This window comes from Dendrobates tinctorius, unplaced genomic scaffold (assembly GCF_039654945.1).
Source record: "Dendrobates tinctorius isolate UK_male_01 unplaced genomic scaffold, ASM3965494v1 ptg000393l, whole genome shotgun sequence".
NCBI lineage: Eukaryota > Metazoa > Chordata > Amphibia > Anura > Dendrobatidae > Dendrobates > Dendrobates tinctorius.
In genome coordinates this window covers 676,025-698,413 of record NW_027362059.1, presented here as the reverse complement: position 1 = coordinate 698,413, position 22,389 = coordinate 676,025, and the positions used below count along the sequence as shown (strand labels likewise).

The 22,389-nt window shown below is 47.6% G+C and overlaps 1 protein-coding gene across 3 annotated transcripts in view; it reads left to right on the top strand.

Moving 5' to 3' along the window:
* Window positions 1-22,389, top strand: part of TTBK1 (tau tubulin kinase 1) — a 268,616-nt gene that overhangs the window by 89,494 nt on the left and 156,733 nt on the right. For all 3 annotated transcript variants that reach the window (XM_073563522.1, XM_073563520.1, XM_073563521.1), the window contains exons 2-5: window positions 4,822-4,980; window positions 12,192-12,339; window positions 13,402-13,475; window positions 14,672-14,812. In XM_073563522.1, coding sequence (XP_073419623.1) covers window positions 4,873-4,980; window positions 12,192-12,339; window positions 13,402-13,475; window positions 14,672-14,812 — 471 coding nt within the window. In that variant the 5' untranslated portion in view covers window positions 4,822-4,872. The remainder of the gene's footprint in view (window positions 1-4,821; window positions 4,981-12,191; window positions 12,340-13,401; window positions 13,476-14,671; window positions 14,813-22,389) is intronic.

The window sequence follows — 22,389 nt, the reverse complement described above, 5'->3', positions numbered from 1 at the left end:
GAAACTGAACCTGTCAAAGACTGAACTCCTGGTGTTTCCTCCCTCTACTAATGTACCTATACCCGACATTGCTATTTCTGTGGGTGGTTCCACTATTACTCCCCAGCGACAGGCCCGCTGTCTTGGGGTCATACTTGATTCCGAGCTTTCCTTTGCCCCCCACATTCGATCACTGGCTCGCTCTTGTCATCTGCAACTCAAAAACATTTCTAGAATTCGACCTTTTCTTACTTTTGAGTCTGCAAAAACTCTTACTGTTTCTCTTATTCATTCTCGTCTCGACTATTGTAACTCTCTTCTAATCGGTCTCCCTCTTACCAAACTCTCCCCTCTCCAATCTGTCTTGAATGCTGCAGCCAGGATCATATTACTCACCAATCGTTACACCGATGCCTCTACCTTGTGCCAGTCATTACACTGGCTACCCATCCACTCCAGAATTCAGTATAAACTTCTTACCCTCACCCACAAAGCCCTCCATAGCTCAGCACCACCACCCTACATCTCCTCCCTTGTTTCAGTATATCACCCTACCCGCACCCTCCGTTCTGCTGATGACCTGAGGTTAGCATCCTCAATAGTCAGAACCTCCCACTCCCGTCTCTAAGACTTTACACGTGCTGCGCCAATTCTTTGGAATGCACTTCCCAGGTCAATACGATTAGTCCCCAATCCCCACAATTTTAAGCGTGCCCTGAAAACGCATTTATTCAGACTGGCCTATCGCCTCAACACATTAACCTAATCTATCCCTGTGTGGCACAGCCAAAAGTTTTACCATAACCAGATTTCCCGCATCATGTTCCCACATGCTTTATGCATCCATTAGCCCTCTGTGTCTGTACTGTTACACACTTATTATGGCTGGTCCATACAATCAGGGCAACTGTTACCACCCACCTTTCGTGTCTCCCTCTTTCCTCATAGACTGTAAGCTTGCGAGCAGGGCCCTCACTCCTCTTGGTATTTGTTATAATCTACTGTATGTGATTATTGTTATGCTGTAATGTCTATTGTCTGTACAAATCCCCTCTGAAATGTAAAGTGTTGCAGAATATGTCGGCGCTATAAAAATAAAATTTATTATTATTATTATTATTTAGCCCACAACGCGTTTCGTCAGTGAACCGTCTTCATCAGGTGGCAGTTTAGTTTCTCTTATTCCTGTTGTTCCTCTGACCGTTTACTCACATCGTCTCAACTACAATGATGTCATAAGAAGCGTCGGCTCGAGTTTGCAAAAAGTGCAAAAACTGGATAGTAGAAGATTGAAAACGGGTGATCTGGAGCGATGACACGAAAGTCAATAGACTAGGCTATGTTAGGTGCAATTGGGTCTGGAAGAACAAGGGGAAAAAGGGGCACTGGATCAAGAATTTTAAGGAAATGTCAAGTTTGTTGGAGGAAGGCTGATGATATGAGGTTGTTTCACAGCTAAACGCATTGTATACTTGACCAATCAATGGTAATTCGAACACTGATCGATGGTGGTCTCAATGTTAGTACCTTTCAAGACTAGTTATTTCGTACACTCAAATACTATGGGTAATGAAAAGGACGACATAGTGTTCCAATAGGACAACAACACGAAGCATACGGTGAGACTGGAGAAGAAATGGTTCAATGGCAATGAAGTAGAGGTGCTGGATTGTCCCCACAGACCTCAACCGAATTGAACACTTATGCGTAGTGTGAAAGAACTTGGAATCAGTCTAGACATGCTTGAATCTGGCAGAGAGCATGCCCAGAAGGATTAGGCAGTGCTGAGAACCAAAGGTCAAAATACTAAAAATTAAAATGTAGATTTTTTTGGAGCAAAACAGTAACATTGCAGTGACGTATAAATTGATGGTAGTCTCTTGTTCGAAGCAGTAGTGGACGGTGAGATATGGAGCCTGAGAATCAAAAGTTCAAAACATGGTTACCCTTTTGCTTGATATTGTATCTGTAGAATGGTCATCAGTGTACAATATGTGTTGGGGAGGAGGGTAGTGTCTGCAGAAAGGTCATTAGTGTACTATTTGGCTTAGGCAGGAGGGTAGTGTCTGTAGAAGGGTCATCAGTGTACGATATGGGTTAGGAAGAAAGGTAGTGTCTGTAGAATGATCATCAGTGTTGGATATGGGTCAGGGAGGAAGGTAGTGTCTGTACAATGTCATCAGTCTAGGATATAGGTCAGGGAAGAGGGTAGTGTCGGGAATGGTCATCAGTATACAATATGGGTTAGGGAGGAGGGTAGTGTCTGTACAATGTCATCAGTCTAGGATATAGGTCAGGGAAGAGGGTAGTGTCGGGAATGGTCATCAGTATACAATATGGGTTAGAGAGGAGGGTAGTGTCTGTACAATGTCATCAGTCTAGGATATAGGTCAGGGAAGAGGGTAGTGTCGGGAATGGTCATCAGTATACAATATGGGTTAGAGAGGAGGGTAGTGTCTGTACAATGTCATCAGTCTAGGATATAGGTCAGGGAAGAGGGTAGTGTCGGGAATGGTCATCAGTATACAATATGGGTTAGGGAGGAGGGTAGTGTCTGTACAATGTCATCAGTATAAGATGTGGGTAGGTCAGGTAGGAGGGTAGTTTTTGTAATGGTCATCAGTATACGATATGTGTTAGGGAGGACGGTAGTGTCTGTAGAATGGTCATTAGTGTTGGATATGGGTCAAGGAGGAGGGTAGGTAGTGTCTGTAGAATGGTCAGCAGTATGGGTTAGGGAGGAGGGCAGTGCGTGTAGAGGGATCATCTTTGTAGGATGTGGGTAATGAAGGCTATTTGTGAGCTGTAAGTGTTATGTGGAAGGATTCCAGTGATAGAACTGACTCAACTTGCTTCTTGCGGTGACATGAGACGATTGCATGGTGGTGGTTTGCACTGTGATTTCTGATTTGTGTGCTTAAGGCTATGTGCACACGCTCGGAAATGCTGTGGAAATTTCCACAATATTTCCACAACTCCCACCGCGGGTAAAACAAGCGTTTTGAAAGCGTTTTTCACTTGCGGAATGCTTGCGCATTCTAAGCGATTGCAAGCATCGCTTGGAAATGTGATTGACAGGTTGGTCACACACAAGCATAGCGCTCGACAAGTGTGACCAACTTTTTACTATTAAGGCTGCCTATGCGGCATCAGTAGTAAAAAGATATAAAGTTTAAAATAATAAAAAAAAATAACAAATGGTGATATTCTCACCTTCCAGTGGCCCCCGCAGCCTTCCCGCCTCTCACCACGCTGCCAGCATCTTCCGCTCCCAGCGATGCCTTGCGACAAGGGCCCCAGATGACGTAGCATCACGCGAGACCGCTACGTCATCACAGGTCATTGTTGCAAGGCATCGCTGGGAGCGGAAGATGCTGGCAGCGTGGTGAGAGGCGGGAAGGACTCTGGGGGCCGCCAGAAGGTGAGAATATCACCATTTTTTATTTTAATTCTTTTTTTAACAAGAATATGGTACCCAGGGCCTGGAGGACGGTCTCCTCTCCTCCGGACCGTGGGTACCATCCGCACATTTTCCGCTTACTTTGCGCATTGTGGGCATAGCCACATGCGGGAAGTAAGCGGATCAATGCATTCCTATGAGTGCGGAATCACCGCGAAGCATGAGCCCGCTCCATATTTTTCCGCGATGCGATTCCTCCGTGGAAAAATACGCAGCATTAGCAAAGCATGTGCGGAATGCCATTGAATACAATGGGTTCCATTGTGTAAGCGTTTTCGCAGCGAAAAAAAGAGGCAAAAACGCTTACAATCTGCAACGTGTGCACATAGCCTTAAAGTGTAAAAAGGTGTGTTGTTTGGAGCTTGTATTATCCCTTTTATAAGGTGGAGGCAGCAGTTTATAACAGTCTCGCACCCATTTATTACAATGTGTATGGCAGCTCCTACTACCGTCCCTAGTAGAGCGTCGTGCAGGAGCTGCGTTCAGATCTAACCTGAAAGATATGGCGTGTCCAGATGCCACAAACTGAGCAGTGTGCGGTGGACCAAGCAAGTGCCTAGGACCTGGCCACACTGACTGCATCAAGGTGACCATGTCTGCCCGGTCAGACGAATGATGCTGCACTCTCGTCCTGAAATGATCTGAGTGTTGGTAGTGTAGGTTGGGTGTGCGCTCTTTTACGTCTGTGTTTATGGCATGTGTGCTTTTCTTGTGTCCCAACCAATGCTCCAGAGCAGCCTTCATTTCACCCCTTTCTATCTTCATCTGCAGCCTCTGCTACCCAGCGTTAGGCATCTGAGCACAGTACAGACGGAGCCGCTATGTCCTTCACTATGATTTGATGTGCAGAACATTGGTGTGCAGGAGCTGGATATTCGCACATGTGGTTTTGTGTCCCCTCATGTGCTAACACAGGCACTACAACCTATATTCTGTGCTGTTTTATGAGCCTTGGGCTGCGATATGTGGGAGAGGCCCATCTGCCCTTGTGCTGTGGATTCATCCCTCGGATATCCACTGATGACTCTGAAGGCATCTGGCTGCCACCGCTCTCCTGGATCTGACCGTTTCTAAACGGCTGGGCTCATCGACACACTTTTCTCTCAATATCACAGCCGTCAGCAGAAATCTGACATCTGTCTCCGAGTCCAGCACGAGAGGCTGAGCCCCAGGGGATCAGGACAGGCCCAGAATAGCTGAGCCTAGCTCGGAAACCCATGTTCTGCAGCGTTTGGGTGTTTACTCCTAATGAGAATTATCCACTGTAGTGTGCGCCCGGCGTGGCCCACCAGTATGGGTTATATATTATTGATTATTATGACTACAGACCCGATCCTGTCATGTGGATTAGCACGTCTTTATCCTGTTTTCTCTTCCCACAGGTCAATGTGTCTATTAGGTCTGGGGCTGGGCGAATCCTGTCTGGGTGGCCCATGCAGTGCTTAGCTGCTGTGATCAGGGACGACGGAAACATGAGTGGTGGAGCAGAACAAGCTGACATCCTGCCAGTCAGTTACGTGGTGAAAGACCGCTGGAAAGTGGTAAGAAGGCTACATTGACTGTGCTGGTACCCCGTCCTAACCTGTGGTATGCTGGTGAATATGTTGAAGAAGAAGCCTGTATCTTTAGAGTATCGGGTGAATATAATGTGTTTACCGATGTAGACACTAGGATGAGAATGTCTGGTGTTTCACACGTTTGTGTAGATGCCGTGCTGAGAGCTTCTGATGTGTTAGTGTGGACACTATGGTGAAAAACCCTGGTGTGTAAATGTAGATACGATGGTGAGAATGTCTGCTATGTTGGTCTAGACACCATGGTAAGGCTATGTGCACACGGTGCGGATTCTGCTGCGGATCCGCAGCGTTTCAGGCTCTGCGGGTCCGCAGCAGATTTAGCTGCGTTGTACAGTACCATTGTTTTCAATGGTAAACTGAAAAACGCTGTGCACATGCTGCGGATTTGCTGCAGGTTCAAATCCGCAGCATGTCAATTCTTTGTGCGGATTCCGCTGCCTTTTCACACCTTCTCCATTGTACAGGTGTGAAACCGCAGGCTAATCCGCAGGTAAACTGCAGGTCTTTTGACCTGAGATTTTACCTGCGGATTTTTCCAAATCCGCGCGGAAAAATCCGCAGGACCTAAATCTACGTGTGCACACAGCCGAAGACCTTCTGATGTGTTGGTGTAGACACCATGTTGAAAACGTCTGGTGGGTTGATGTGGACACCATGGTGACAACTTCTGTGTTGATGTAGACACGCTGATGAGAATGTCTGGTGTGTTGCTTTAGATGCCATGGTGAGAACGTCTGGTGGACTGGTGTACACACCATGAGGATAATGTTGGGTGTGTTGGTGTAGACACTATAGTGAGAATGTCTGATGTATTGATGTTGACACCACTGTGAGAATAATGTCTGGTGTGTTGGTGGATACACATTGGTGAAAACACTGGTATATTGGTGTAGACACCATCCATGGTGAAAATCTCTGCTGTGTTGCTACTTTGTTGGTGGAGACCCCATGGTAAAACGTTCTGATGTGTTGGTGTATACACCAATGTGTGAACTTCTAGTGGGTTGATGTGGACACCATGGTGAGAACATCTGATATGTTGGTGTAGATACCATGGTGAAAATAATATCTGGTGTCTTGGGTTTGACTCCATGGTGAGAACTTCAGCTATATTGGTGTAGACACCATGGTGATAACTTTTATGTGTTAGTGTAGGAACCGTGATAAACATCTTGTGGGATGGCATAGACACTATGATGAGGAAGTCTGGTGTATGTCTGTTGATATAGACACCATGGTGAGAATAATATCTGGTGTGTTGGTATAGATAGCATGATGAGAACATCTGGTGTGTTAGTGTAGATGCCATGGTAAGATCATTTGGTGGATTGATGTACACAGCTCTGTCATAGCTTCTATGTTGGTGCAGACACGCTGGTGAGAATGTCTGGAGTGTTGGTGTAGATGCCATGGTGAGAACATTTGATGGATTAGTGTAGAGAACATGGGGATAATGTTTGGTATTTTGGTGTAGACACCCTAGTGATAATGTCTGCTGAGTTCTTGTAGGCCATCTGGTGAGAACGTCTGCTGTGTTGATGTATATACCATGGTAAGAACATCTGGTGGATTGGTGTACACACCATGGTGACTATTTCTATTGTGTTGGTATAGAAACACTGTGAGTATATCTGATGGATTGGTGTAAACACAATGGTGAGAATTTCTGCTGTGTTTGGTATAGTCACGCTGGTGAGAACATCTGGTGTGTTGGTGTAGATGCCATGGTGATAATGTTTGGTGAATTGGTGTATACACCATTCTTATAGTGTCTAGTGGATTGATTTAGACACCAAGGTGATAAAGTCAGGTGGATTGGTGAGAACATCTGCTGTGTTGGTGTAGATAGACACACTTGTAAGAATTTCTGGTGTGTTGATGTAGACACCATTTTAAGAACATTTGGTGAATTGATGTGGATGCCACAGTGAGAACGTCTGGTGTATTGGTGTTGACACCACGATGAGAATGCCTGCTAGATTGCTGTAGACACCACAATGAAAACGTCTGGTGGGTTCTTGTAGGCGTCAAGGTGAGAACATCTGGTGCATTGTTGTAGACACCATGGTGAGAATGTCTGGTAGTTTGATGTAGACTTCATGGTGAGAACGTGTGGTGTATTGGTATAGACACCATGGTGGGAACGTCTAGTAGTTATGTGTTAATGCCTTGATGAGTACATGTGGTGGATTGGTGTAGCCACAAAGGGAGGACACAGTCTGGTGAATAGGTGAAAACATCATAGTGAGAACATGTAGTGTATTGGTATAGACCCCAATGTGATACTGTCTGTCGGGTTCTTGTAGACGGTTGTAAAGATAACCTTTGACACAGAAAGTGTAACAAAAGCAAACTTTTCAAAAGGTTATATTCATGAATTCACCTATTTTAATGATTTATAGACAAAATAATGCAACGTTTTGGCTTGTAGCCTTTATCAAGGATATCTGTCTATGGGTCCATCAGTGTGTGAGGCATCAATCAGTGCGGTTTGGAGTAGGGGGTTCTTGTAGACAACATGGTGATAATGTCTGGTGGATTAGAGTGGACACCCTGGAGATGATATGTGTCGGGTTCTTGTAGGCGCTATTGTGAGAACTGGTGGATTGGTGTGGATACCATGGTGTTAATGTCTGGTGGACTGGTGTGGACGCCATGGTGTGAATGTCTGGTGGATTGGTGTGGATACCATGGTGTGAATGTCTGTTGGATTGGTGTGGACGCCATGGTGTGAATGTCTGGTGGATTGGTGTGGATACTATGGTGTGAATGTCTGGTGGATTGGTGTGGACGCCATGGTGTGAATGTTGGGTGGATTTGTGTGGATACCATGGTGTGAATGTCTGGTGAATTGGTGTGGATACCATGGTGTGAATGTCTGGTGAATTGGTGTGGATACCATGGTGTGAATGTCTGGTGGATTGGTGTGGACGCCATAGTGTGAATGGTGGATTAGTGTGGACACCCTGGAGATAATATGTGTCAGGTTCTTGTAGGCGCTATTGTGAGAACTGGTGGATAGGTGTGGATACCATGGTGTGAATGTCTGGTGGATTGGTGTGGACGCCATGGTGTGAATGTCTGGTGCATTGGTGTGGACGCCATGGTGTGAATGTCTGGTGAATTGGTGTGGATACCATGGTGTGAATGTCTGGTGGATTGGTGTGGACGCCATAGTGTGAATGGTGGATTAGTGTGGACACCCTGGAGATGATATGTGTCAGGTTTTTGTAGGCGCTATTGTGAGAACTGGTGGATAGGTGTGGATACCATGGTGTGAATGTCTGGTGGATTGGTGTGGACGCCATGGTGTGACTGTCTGGTGGATTGGTGTGGACGCCATGGTGTGAATGTATGGTGGATTGGTGTGGACGCCATGGTGTGAATGTCTGGTGGATTGGTGTGGACGCCATGGTGTGAATGTCTGGTGGATTAGTGTGGATACCGTGGTGTGAATGTCTGGTGGATTGGTGTAGACACCCTGGTGATAATGTCTGGTGGATTGGTGTGGACACTATGGTGTGAATGTCTGGTGGATTGGTGTGGATACCATGGTGTGAATGTCTGGTGTATTGGTGTGGATGCCATGGTGTGAATGTCTGGTGGATTGGTGTAGACACCCTGGTGATAATGTCTGGTGGATTGGTGTGGATGCCATGGTGTGAATGTCTGGTGGATTGGTGTGGACGCCATAGTGTGGATGCCATGGTGTGAATGTCTGGTGGATTGGTGTAGATACCATGGTGTGAATGTCTTGTGGATTGGTGTGGATGCCATGGTGTGAATGTCTGGTGGATTGGTTTAGTCACCCTGGTGATAATGTCTGGTGGATTGGTGTGGACACTATGGTGTGAATGTCTGGTGGATTGGTGTAGATACCATGGTGTGAATGTCTGGTGGATTGGTGTGGAAGCCATGGTGTGAATGTCTGGTGCATTGGTGTGGATGCCATGGTGTGAATGTCTGGTGGGTTGGTGTGGACGCCATGGTGTGAATGTCTGGTGGGTTGGTGTGGACGCCATGGTGTGAATGTCTGGTGGGTTGGTGTGAACGCCATGGTGTGAATGTCTGGTGGGTTGGTGTGGACGCCATGGTATGAATGTCTGGTGCGTTGGTGTGGATGCCATGGTGTGAATGTCTGGTGCATTGGTGTGGATGCCATGGTGTGAATGTCTGGTGGGTTGGTGTGGACGCCATGGTGTGAATGTCTGGTGGATTGGTGTAGACACCCTGGTGATAATGTCTGGTGGATTGGTGTGGACACCATGGTGTGAATGTCTGGTGGATTGGTGTGGACGCCATGGTGTGAATGTCTGGTGCATTGGTGTGGATGCCATGGTGTGAATGTCTGGTGGGTTGGTGTGGACGCCATGGTGTGAATGTCTGGTGGGTTGGTGTGGATGCCATGGTGTGAATGTCTGGTGCATTGGTGTGGAAGCCATGGTGTGAATGTCTGGTGGATTGGTGTGGATACCATGGTGTGAATGTCTGGTGGATTGGTGTAGAAAGCCTGGTGATAATGTCTGGTGGATTGGTGTGGACACCATGGTGTGAATGTCTGGTGGATTGGTGTATACACCCTGGTGATAATGTCTGGTGGATTGGTGTGGACGCCATGGTGTGAATGTCTGGTGGATTGGTGTGGACGCCATGGTGTGAATGTCTGGTGGATTGGTGTGGACGCCAGGGTGTGAATGTCTGGTGGATTGGTGTGGACGCCAGGGTGTGAATGTCTGGTGGATTGGTGTGGACGCCATAGTGTGAATGTCTGGTGGATTGGTGTGGATGCCATGGTGTGAATGTCTGGTGGATTGGTGTGGATGCCATGGTGTGAATGTCTGGTGTTTTGGTGTAGACGCCATGGTGTGACTGTCTGGTGGATTGGTGTGGATACCATGGTGTGAATGTCTGGTGGATTGGTGTGGATGCCATGGTGTGAATGTCTGGTGTTTTGGTGTGGATGCCATGGTGTGAATGTCTGGTGTATTGGTGTGGATACCATGGTGTGAATGTCTGGTGGATTGGTGTGGATACCATGGTGTGAATGTCTGGTGGATTGGTGTGAACGCCATGGTGTGAATGTCTGGTGGATTGGTGTGGATAACATGGTGTGAATGTCTGGTGGATTGGTGTGGATACCATGGTGTGAATGTCTGGTGGATTGGTGTGGATACCATGGTGTGAATGTCTGGTGGATTGGTGTGGATACCATGGTGTGAATGTCTGGTGGATTGGTGTGAATGTCTGGTGAATTGGTGTGGATACCATGGTGTGAATGTCTGGTGAATTGGTGTGGATGCCATGGTGTGAATGTCTGGTGGATTGGTGTGGATAACATGGTGTGAATGTCTGGTGGATTGGTGTGGATACCATGGTGTGAATGTCTGGTGGATTGGTGTAGAAACCCTGGTGATAATGTCTGGTGGATTGGTGTGGACACCATGGTGTGAATGTCTGGTGGATTGGTGTAGACACCCTGGTGATAATGTCTGGTGGATTGGTGTGGACGCCATGGTGTGAATGTCTGGTGGATTGGTGTGGACGCCAAGGTGTGAATGTCTGGTGGATTGGTGTGGACGCCATAGTGTGAATGTCTGGTGGATTGGTGTGGATGCCATGGTGTGAATGTCTGGTGGATTGGTGTGGATGCCATGGTGTGAATGTCTGGTGTTTTGGTGTGGACGCCATGGTGTGACTGTCTGGTGGATTGGTGTGGATACCATGGTGTGAATGGTGGATTGGTGTGGATGCCATGGTGTGAATGTCTGGTGTTTTGGTGTGGACGCTATGGTGTGACTGTCTGGTGGATTGGTGTGGATACCATGGTGTGAATGGTGGATTGGTGTGGATGCCATGGTGTGAATGTCTGGTGTTTTGGTGTGGACGCCATGGTGTGAATGTCTGGTGGATTGGTGTGGATACCATGGTGTGAATGTCTGGTGGATTGGTGTAGAAACCCTGGTGATAATGTCTGGTGGATTGGTGTGGACACCATGGTGTGAATGTCTGGTGGATTGGTGTAGACACCCTGGTGATAATGTCTGGTGGATTGGTGTGGACGCCATGGTGTGAATGTCTGGTGGATTGGTGTGGACGCCAAGGTGTGAATGTCTGGTGGATTGGTGTGGACGCCATAGTGTGAATGTCTGGTGGATTGGTGTGGATGCCATGGTGTGAATGTCTGGTGGATTGGTGTGGATGCCATGGTGTGAATGTCTGGTGTTTTGGTGTGGACGCCATGGTGTGACTGTCTGGTGGATTGGTGTGGATACCATGGTGTGAATGGTGGATTGGTGTGGATGCCATGGTGTGAATGTCTGGTGTTTTGGTGTGGACGCTATGGTGTGACTGTCTGGTGGATTGGTGTGGATACCATGGTGTGAATGGTGGATTGGTGTGGATGCCATGGTGTGAATGTCTGGTGTTTTGGTGTGGACGCCATGGTGTGAATGTCTGGTGGATTGGTGTGGATACCATGGTGTGAATGTCTGGTGGATTGGTGTGCACACCATGGTGTGAATGATGGATTGGTGTGGACGCCATGGTGTGAATGTCTGGTGGATTGGTGTGGACGCCATGGTGTGAATGTCTGGTGGATTGGTGTGGATACCATGGTGTGAATGTCTGGTGGATTGGTGTGGATGCCATAGTGTGAATGTCTGGTGGATTGGTGTGGATACCATGGTGTGAATGTCTGGTGAATTGGTGTGGATACCATGGTGTGAATGTCTGGTGGATTGGTGTAGATACCATGGTGTGAATGTCTGGTGAATTGGTGTGGATACCATGGTGTGAATGTCTGGTGGACTGGTGTGGACGCCATCGTGTGAATGTCTGGTGGATTGGTGTGGATACCATGGTGTGAATGTCTGGTGGATTGGTGTGGACGCCATAGTGTGAATGTCTGGTGGATTGGTGTGGATGCCATGGTGTGAATGTGTGGTGGATTGGTGTGGATACCATGGTGTGAATGTCTGGTGGATTGGTGTGGGCGCCATAGTGTGAATGTCTGGTGGATTGGTGTGGATACCATGGTGTGAATGTCTGGTGAATTGGTGTAGACACCTGGTGATAATGTCTGATAGACATCCTGGTAACATCTTCTGTCTGGATGTATAAACTGGAGCTGTCAACCATGACATCATTGATTGCTGATTGTTTTGCACTTATTCTAGCTGAAGAAGATTGGCGGGGGAGGATTTGGTGAGATCTATGAGGCCATGGACCTGCTGACTCGGGAAAATGTTGCATTGAAGGTGGAGTCAGCACAGCAACCTAAGCAAGTTCTGAAGATGGAGGTGGCAGTCTTAAAGAAGCTTCAAGGTGATTACAAGAAACTAGAAACCATTTCTCATAGTCCTGAGGAACATTTAGCTGCTCCGATTTAGGCCACATTCACATGTTCTGTATTTGCTCAGTATTTTACATCAGCATTTGTAAGCCAAAATCAGGAGTGGAGCAATCTGAGGAAAAGTAAAAGAGAAACTCTTGCATCAGTTCTACATTTTTCACCCTCTTTTGTTCCAACTATGGCATTATAACGCCAGAAAACCACCCATTATGGACTACCTTCTAATTCCTGCCGATGAGGCAGCATGAATAGGAAAACACGTCGAGGTTGCCGCACTTTGGTAGCTATATGGGGTCCTTCTCACTGAAGTAACTATTTGCATCTGGTCTGTGCCCGGTTTCTTTATTCGCTCTCTCCCCACATGGGTGTAAGGATACCATTGTATACTCTGTATTTGTGGAATTAAGCACAATTTGCGCTTTATTATCTGCATGTGATATTTTGCCTAATTGTTTGATCACTTATGAATGTTGGGGCTATATACACACCTGACCATATATTGGGCAGGACCAGACTTTGGCTCCGTATATGAGAGCACCATAACTTGTGTTGTTTATCTAGGTTGCCAGCTTCCATGGTTAGGCAGGGCTTTTCTTTAGGGTGCATTATTGAGGGGAAATGTTAGGACACCCCCTTGCCTGACCCTTGTTTCAGTCCATGTAAGACCATGGTTCCCAATGTCCATGGCCTACGTTGGATCTTCTGCCCACACTCCGTTCTGTAGGGTTCATGCTTACAGCAGGATTATGTCTCCACGTTCTAGCAGGCACATTAGGGTTCCCGTAGAGGCGTGTGCGCCTTGGTGAGCTTGTTCCTCATGAGTTTCTGCTGGACCCTGCCTTTTCCCCAGTGCTCCTCTTCCCCCAACATGTCAGGATTTGAGGATACCCAGAGAGACAACATGTGAGGCCCTGACTGATGCCCTGACGATAATGAATTCACCAGTGCAAAGCTAAGGAGATCCAGAGCACAGGTGGGAAGCGCTGCTCTATGGCCCACATCTTCCCCGAGTCTCCCTGCTTATATCTCTACAGGAAAGGATCATGTTTGCAGATTTATTGGTTGTGGACGAAACGAGAAGTTCAACTATGTGGTGATGCAGCTCCAGGTAAAACCTCTGCAGAGATAAGCTGATAAGCCTGGTGCACCCACGGCCATCAGATGACACCAGGCATAGGGTCGGGAGAATAGCGAGGAGGCGACAGTTACTATAGCACCATGTACAGTGGATAGAAGTCCCTGGTAAAACGCCACGGTTTTATCATGTAGTGCAATCATTTCAGAACTTTTTTCACCTTTTAATATTGCTCTTCATTGGGGAAATGGCAGCAGCTCGTCTCCTCCAGCAAAGGTGGATTGCAAGTTACAGACTGAGCGAGGAAAGGGGAAGACAGGTGAGAATGTCACGTCATGACCAAATGGTGATGTTCCTACTGTACACAGAAGACAGCTTTTTCTGACCACCTGAAAGCACAGTTCTCCTTTATTGTTGCTGTTGGCCTCTCGGTAGTTTCCTGGACCATTTTCTCCTTGTGTTTTCGTTACTTTTTGGAGGATGTCTAATTCTCGGTAATGTCACTGTTGCGCCAGATTTCAGCCCCTCCTTGATGACGTCTTCACAGCCTCCATGGTAGATCTGATGCCTGGGAAATGTATTTGAACCTGCTCCTGACTGACAACTTTCCACAATGAGATCCTTTGCTGTGTTGTCAGCTGTTTATGAACCAGAAACTTTCAGGAAAGTCCTCCTGGAGCAGCGACACTTTCTCAGGGGTTAATCGGAATTACTGTAATGTCGGCGGCCAAGCGCTGACTACAACGTAACATCAGGGAAATGTGATCTGCTGGTTCTGAGCACAACCACAGCCCCAGTTATAGGAGGGTGTGCACACTTAAAGCTACAAACATGTGGTTGTGGTTTTATTTTCCTGCTTAAAATAAGTTCAGATTATTTTTTTCAATGGATTAGTACAGGTTATGGGCAGCATTAAGGGGGAAAACGTTCTGAAATGATTCCTCTTGTAAGGATATTTTACCTGACAAAAACCTGGCATTTTACGAGGGGGTGTATAGACTTTTTATATCCAATGTACACACTATTGTGTGAACAGGAGGTCACTTTGTATGGTTTCTAATCGATCGCCCCATCTTGTGCAGCATACAGTCTATGGTTGGTCACTCCATGCTTTATTTAATTTGGAGAGCCATGCGTTAATATATGGTGGGTGTAATGGACTCTAATGTCACAGGACCTTCTTATCTGCTGAATACATGTTCATTACTGACCATCTTCATTGGTCACAGGGCCGGAACTTGGCAGATCTGCGCAGGAGTCAACCCCGTGGCACCTTCACCATGAGCACCACCCTCCGCCTAGGAAAACAAATCTTGGAGTCTATAGATTCTATCCACTCAGTGGGTTTCCTGCACCGTGACATCAAGCCTGTGAGTTCTGTATTCTGGGGGCCATCATGTTCAGATATCTGCTGGAGATGTAATGTGTGGAGATATCTGCTGGAGACGTGATGTGTATCTGCTGGAGACGTGATGTGTATCTGCTGGAAACGTGATGTGTGCAGATATCTGCTGGAGACATGATGTGTGGAGATATCTGCTGGAGACGTGATGGTATCTGCTGGAGACGTGATGTGTGGAGATATCTGCTGGAGACGTGATGTGTGCAGATATCTGTTGGAGACGTGATGTGTGCAGATATCTGCTGGAGACGTGATGTGTGGAGATATCTGCTGGAGATGTGATATGTGGAGATATCTGCTGGAGACATGATGTGTGCAGATATCTGCTGGAGACGTGATGTGTGCAGATATCTGCTGGAGACGTGATGTGTGGAGATATCTGCTGGAGATATGTAATGTGTGGAGATATCTGCTGGAGACGTGATGTGTATCTGCTGGAAACGTGATGTGTGCAGATATCTGCTGGAGACGTGATGTGTGCAGATATCTGCTGGAGACGTGATGTGTGCAGATATCTGCTGGAGACGTGATGTGTGCAGATATCTGCTGGAGACGTGATGTGTGGAGATATCTGTTGGAGACGTGATGTGTGGAGATATCTGCTGGAGACGTGATGGTATCTGCTGGAGACGTGATGTGTGGCGATATCTGCTGGAGACGTGATGTGTGGAGATATCTGTTGGAGACGTGATGGTATCTGCTGGAGACGTGATGTGTGGCGATATCTGTTGGAGACGTGATGGTATCTGCTGGAGACGTGATGTGTGGTGATATCTGCTGGAGACGTGATGTGTGGAGATATCTGCTGGAGACGTAATGTGTGCAGATATCTGCTGGAGACGTGATGTGTGCAGATATCTGCTGGAGACGTGATGTATGGCGATATCTGCTGGAGACGTGATGTGTGGAGATATCTGCTGGAGACGTGATGTGTGCAGATATCTGCTGGAGACGTGATGTGTGCAGATATCTGCTGGAGACGTGATGTGTGCAGATATCTGCTGGAGACGTGATGTGTGCAGATATCTGCTGGAGACGTGATGTGTGCAGATATCTGCTGGAAAAGTGATGTGTATCTGCTGGAGACGTGATGTGTGCAGATATCTGCTGGAGACATGATGTGTGCAGATATCTGTTGGAGACGTGATGGTATCTGCTGGAGACGTGATGTGTGGAGATATCTGCTGGAGACGTGATGTGTGGAGATATCTGCTGGAGACGTGATGTGTGGAGATATCTGCTGGAGACGTGATGTGTGCAGATATCTGCTGGAGACGTGATGTGTGCAGATATCTGCTGGAGACGTGATGTGTGGAGATATCTGCTGGAGACGTGATGTGTGCAGATATCTGTTGGAGACGTGATGTGTGCAGATATCTGCTGGAGACGTGATGTGTGGCGATATCTGCTGGAGACGTGATGTGTGCAGATATCTGCTGGAGACGTGATGTGTGGCGATATCTGCTGGAGACGTGATGTGTGCAGATATCTGCTGGAGACGTGATGTGTGGAGATATCTGCTGGAGACGTGATGTGTGCAGATATCTGTTGGAGACGTGATGGTATCTGCTGGAGACGTGATGTGTGGCGATATCTGCTGGAGACGTGATGTGTGGAGATATCTGCTGGAGACGTGATGTGTGCAGATATCTGCTGGAGACGTGATGTGTGCAGATATCTGCTGGAGACGTGATGTGTGGCGATATCTGCTGGAGACGTGATGTGTGGAGATATCTGCTGGAGACGTGATGTGTGCAGATATCTGCTGGAGACGTGATGTGTGCAGATATCTGCTGGAGACGTGATGTGTGCAGATATCTGCTGGAGACGTGATGTGTGCAGATATCTGCTGGAGACGTGATGTGTGCAGATATCTGCTGGAGACGTGATGTATGCAGATATCTGCTGGAGACGTGATGTGTGCAGATATCTGCTGGAAAAGTGATGTGTATCTGCTGGAGACGAGATGTGTGCAGATATCTGCTGGAGACGTGATGTATGGCGATATCTGCTGGAGACGTGATGTGTGGAGATATCTGCTGGAGACGTGATGTGTGCAGATATCTGCTGGAGACGTGATGTGTGGAGATATCTGCTGGAGACGTGATGTGTGCAGATATCTGCTGGAGACGTGATGTGTGCAGATATCTGCTGGAGATGTGATGTGTGCAGATATCTGCTGGAGACGTGATGTGTGCAGATATCTGCTGGAGATGTGATGTGTGCAGATATCTGCTGGAGACATGATGTGTGCAGATATCTGCTGGAGACGTGATGTATGCAGATATCTGCTGGAGACGTGATGTGTGCAGATATCTGCTGGAAAAGTGATGTGTATCTGCTGGAGACGTGATGTGTGCAGATATCTGCTGGAGACATGATGTGTGCAGATATCTGTTGGAGACGTGATGGTATCTGCTGGAGACGTGATGTGTGGAGATATCTGCTGGAGATGTAATGTGTGGAGATATCTGCTGGAGACGTTATGTGTATCTGCTGGAGACGTGATGTGTGCAGATATCTGCTGGAGACGTGATGTGTGCAGATATCTGCTGGAGACGTGATGTGTGCAGATATCTGCTGGAGACGTGATGTGTGCAGATATCTGCTGGAGATGTGATGTGTGTAGATATCTGCTGGAGACGTGATGTGTGGAGATATCTGCTGGAGACGTGATGTGTGGAGATATCTGCTGGATACGTGATGTGTGCAGATATCTGCTGGAGACGTGATGTGTGGAGATATCTGCTGGAGACGTGATGTGTGCAGATATCTGTTGGAGACGTGATGGTATCTGCTGGAGACGTGATGTGTGGCGATATCTGCTGGAGACGTGATGGTATCTGCTGGAGACGTGATGTGTGGCGATATCTGCTGGAGACGTGATGTGTGGAGATATCTGCTGGAGACGTGATGTGTGCAGATATCTGTTGGAGACGTGATGTGTGCAGATATCTGCTGGAGACGTGATGTGTGGAGATATCTGCTGGAGACGTGATGTGTGCAGATATCTGCTGGAGACGTGATGTGTGCAGATATCTGCTGGAGACGTGATGTGTGGAGATATCTGCTGGAGACGTGATGTGTGCAGATATCTGTTGGAGACGTGATGGTATCTGCTGGAGACGTGATGTGTGGCGATATCTGCTGGAGACGTGATGTGTGGAGATATCTGCTGGAGACGTGATGTGTGCAGATATCTGCTGGAGACGTGATGTGTGCAGATATCTGCTGGAGACGTGATGTGTGGCGATATCTGCTGGAGACGTGATGTGTGCAGATATCTGCTGGAGATGTGATGTGTGTAGATATCTGCTGGAGACGTGATGTGTGCAGATATCTGCTGGAGACGTGATGTGTGCAGATATCTGCTGGAGATGTGATGTGTGTAGATATCTGCTGGAGACGTGATGTGTGGAGATATCTGCTGGAGACGTGATGTGTGGAGATATCTGCTGGAGACGTGATGTGTGCAGATATCTGCTGGAGACGTGATGTGTGCAGATATCTGCTGGAGACGTGATGTGTGGAGATATCTGCTGGAGACGTGATGTGTGCAGATATCTGTTGGAGACGTGATGGTATCTGCTGGAGACGTGATGTGTGGCGATATCTGCTGGAGACGTGATGGTATCTGCTGGAGACGTGATGTGTAGCGATATCTGCTGGAGACGTGATGTGTGGAGATATCTGCTGGAGACGTGATGTGTGCAGATATCTGTTGGAGACGTGATGTGTGCAGATATCTGCTGGAGACGTGATGTGTGGAGATATCTGCTGGAGACGTGATGTGTGCAGATATCTGCTGGAGACGTGATGTGTGCAGATATCTGCTGGAGACGTGATGTGTGGAGATATCTGCTGGAGACGTGATGTGTGCAGATATCTGTTGGAGACGTGATGGTATCTGCTGGAGACGTGATGTGTGGCGATATCTGCTGGAGACGTGATGTGTGGAGATATCTGCTGGAGACGTGATGTGTGCAGATATCTGCTGGAGACGTGATGTGTGCAGATATCTGCTGGAGACGTGATGTGTGGCGATATCTGCTGGAGACGTGATGTGTGGAGATATCTGCTGGAGACGTGATGTGTGCAGATATCTGCTGGAGACGTGATGTGTGCAGATATCTGCTGGAGACGTGATGTGTGGAGATATCTGCTGGAGACGTGATGTGTGGAGATATCTGCTGGAGACGTGATGTGTGGAGATATCTGCTGGAGACGTGATGTGTGCAGATATCTGCTGGAGACGTGATGTGTGCAGATATCTGCTGGAGACGTGATGTGTGCAGATATCTGCTGGAGACGTGATGTGTGCAGATATCTGCTGGAGACATGATGTGTGCAGATATCTGCTGGAGACGTGATGTGTGCAGATATCTGCTGGAGACGTGATGTATGCAGATATCTGCTGGAGACGTGATGTGTGCAGATATCTGCTGGAAAAGTGATGTGTATCTGCTGGAGACGAGATGTGTGCAGATATCTGCTGGAGACGTGATGTATGGCGATATCTGCTGGAGACGTGATGTGTGGAGATATCTGCTGGAGACGTGATGTGTGCAGATATCTGCTGGAGACGTGATGTGTGGAGATATCTGCTGGAGACGTGATGTGTGCAGATATCTGCTGGAGACGTGATGTGTGCAGATATCTGCTGGAGACGTGATGTGTGCAGATATCTGCTGGAGACGTGATGTGTGCAGATATCTGCTGGAGACATGATGTGTGCAGATATCTGCTGGAGACGTGATGTATGCAGATATCTGCTGGAGACGTGATGTGTGCAGATATCTGCTGGAAAAGTGATGTGTATCTGCTGGAGACGTGATGTGTGCAGATATCTGCTGGAGACATGATGTGTGCAGATATCTGTTGGAGACGTGATGGTATCTGCTGGAGACGTGATGTGTGGAGATATCTGCTGGAGATGTAATGTGTGGAGATATCTGCTGGAGACGTTATGTGTATCTGCTGGAGACGTGATGTGTGCAGATATCTGCTGGAGACGTGATGTGTGCAGATATCTGCTGGAGACGTGATGTGTGCAGATATCTGCTGGAGACGTGATGTGTGCAGATATCTGCTGGAGATGTGATGTGTGTAGATATCTGCTGGAGACGTGATGTGTGGAGATATCTGCTGGAGACGTGATGTGTGGAGATATCTGCTGGATACGTGATGTGTGCAGATATCTGCTGGAGACGTGATGTGTGGAGATATCTGCTGGAGACGTGATGTGTGCAGATATCTGTTGGAGACGTGATGGTATCTGCTGGAGACGTGATGTGTGGCGATATCTGCTGGAGACGTGATGGTATCTGCTGGAGACGTGATGTGTGGCGATATCTGCTGGAGACGTGATGTGTGGAGATATCTGTTGGAGACGTGATGGTATCTGCTGGAGACGTGATGTGTGGCGATATCTGTTGGAGACGTGATGGTATCTGCTGGAGACGTGATGTGTGGTGATATCTGCTGGAGACGTAATGTGTGCAGATATCTGCTGGAGACGTGATGTATGGCGATATCTGCTGGAGACGTGATGTGTGGAGATATCTGCTGGAGACGTGATGTGTGCAGATATCTGCTGGAGACGTGATGTGTGCAGATATCTGCTGGAGACATGATGTGTGCAGATATCTGCTGGAGACGTGATGTATGCAGATATCTGCTGGAGACGTGATGTGTGCAGATATCTGCTGGAAAAGTGATGTGTATCTGCTGGAGACGTGATGTGTGCAGATATCTGCTGGAGACATGATGTGTGCAGATATCTGTTGGAGACGTGATGGTATCTGCTGGAGACGTGATGTGTGGAGATATCTGCTGGAGACGTGATGTGTGGAGATATCTGCTGGAGACGTGATGTGTGGAGATATCTGCTGGAGACGTGATGTGTGCAGATATCTGCTGGAGACGTGATGTGTGCAGATATCTGCTGGAGACGTGATGTGTGGAGATATCTGCTGGAGACGTGATGTGTGCAGATATCTGTTGGAGACGTGATGGTATCTGCTGGAGACGTCATGTGTGGCGATATCTGCTGGAGAAGTGATGGAATCTGCTGGAGACGTGATGTGTGGCGATATCTGCTGGAGACGTGATGTGTGGAGATATCTGCTGGAGACGTGATGTGTGCAGATATCTGTTGGAGACGTGATGGTATCTGCTGGAGACGTGATGTGTGGCGATATCTGCTGGAGACGTGATATGTGGCGATATCTGCTGGAGACGTGATGTGTGGAGATATCTGCTGGAGACGTGATGTGTGCAGATATCTGCTGGAGACGTGATGTGTGCAGATATCTGCTGGAGACGTGATGTGTGGAGATATCTGCTGGAGACGTGATGTGTGCAGATATCTGCTGGAGACGTGATGTGTGCAGATATCTGCTGGAGACATGATGTGTGCAGATATCTGCTGGAGACGTGATGTGTGCAGATATCTGCTGGAGACGTGATGTGTGCAGATATCTGCTGGAGACGTGATGTGTGCAGATATCTGCTGGAAAAGTGATGTGTATCTGCTGGAGACGTGATGTGTGCAGATATCTGCTGGAGACATGATGTGTGCAGATATCTGTTGGAGACGTGATGGTATCTGCTGGAGACGTGATGTGTGGAGATATCTGCTGGAGACGTGATGTGTGCAGATATCTGTTGGAGACGTGATGTGTGGAGATATCTGCTGGAGGCGTGATGTGTGCAGATATCTGCCGGAGACGTGATGTGTGGAGATATCTGTTGGAGACGTGATGTGTATCTGCTGGAGACGTGATGTGTGGAGATATCTGCCGGAGACGTGATGTGTGGAGATATCTGCCGGAGACGTGACGTGTGGAGATATCTGCCGGAGACGTGACGTGTGGAGATATCTGCCGGATACTTGATGTGTGGAGATATCTGCCGGAGACGTGATGTGTGGAGATATCTGACGGGAGACTTGATGTGTGCAGATATCTGACGGGAGACTTGATGTGTGCAGATATCTGCCGGAGACGCGATGTGTGCAGATATCTGCCGGAGACGCGATGTGTGCAGATATCTGCCGGAGACGCGATGTGTGCAGATATCTGCCGGAGACGTGATGTGTGCAGATATCTGCCGGAGACGTGATGTGTACAGATATCTGCTGGAGACGTGACGTGTGGAGATATCTGCTGGAGACGTGATGTGTGCAGATATCTGCTGGAGACGTGATGTGTGCAGATATCTGCTGGAGATGTGATGTGTGGATATCTGAGGGAGATGTGATTTGTGGAGATATCTGCTGGAGACGTGATGTGTGGAGATATTTGATGGAGAGATTTTGTGTAAAGATATATGCTAGAGGGAAGATATGTGGAGATACAGTGGCGTGTAAAAGTTTGGGCACCTCTGGTCAAAATTACTGTTCTTGTGAACTGTTCAGCAAGTTGAGCATGAAATGATCTAAAGTTACAGATGACACATTTCCTATGTATTTTAGGCAAGAAAAAAATCATCTTTAACAATTTAAAAAATTGCAGAAAGGAAAATGGTTGCATGCAAAACTTTTGG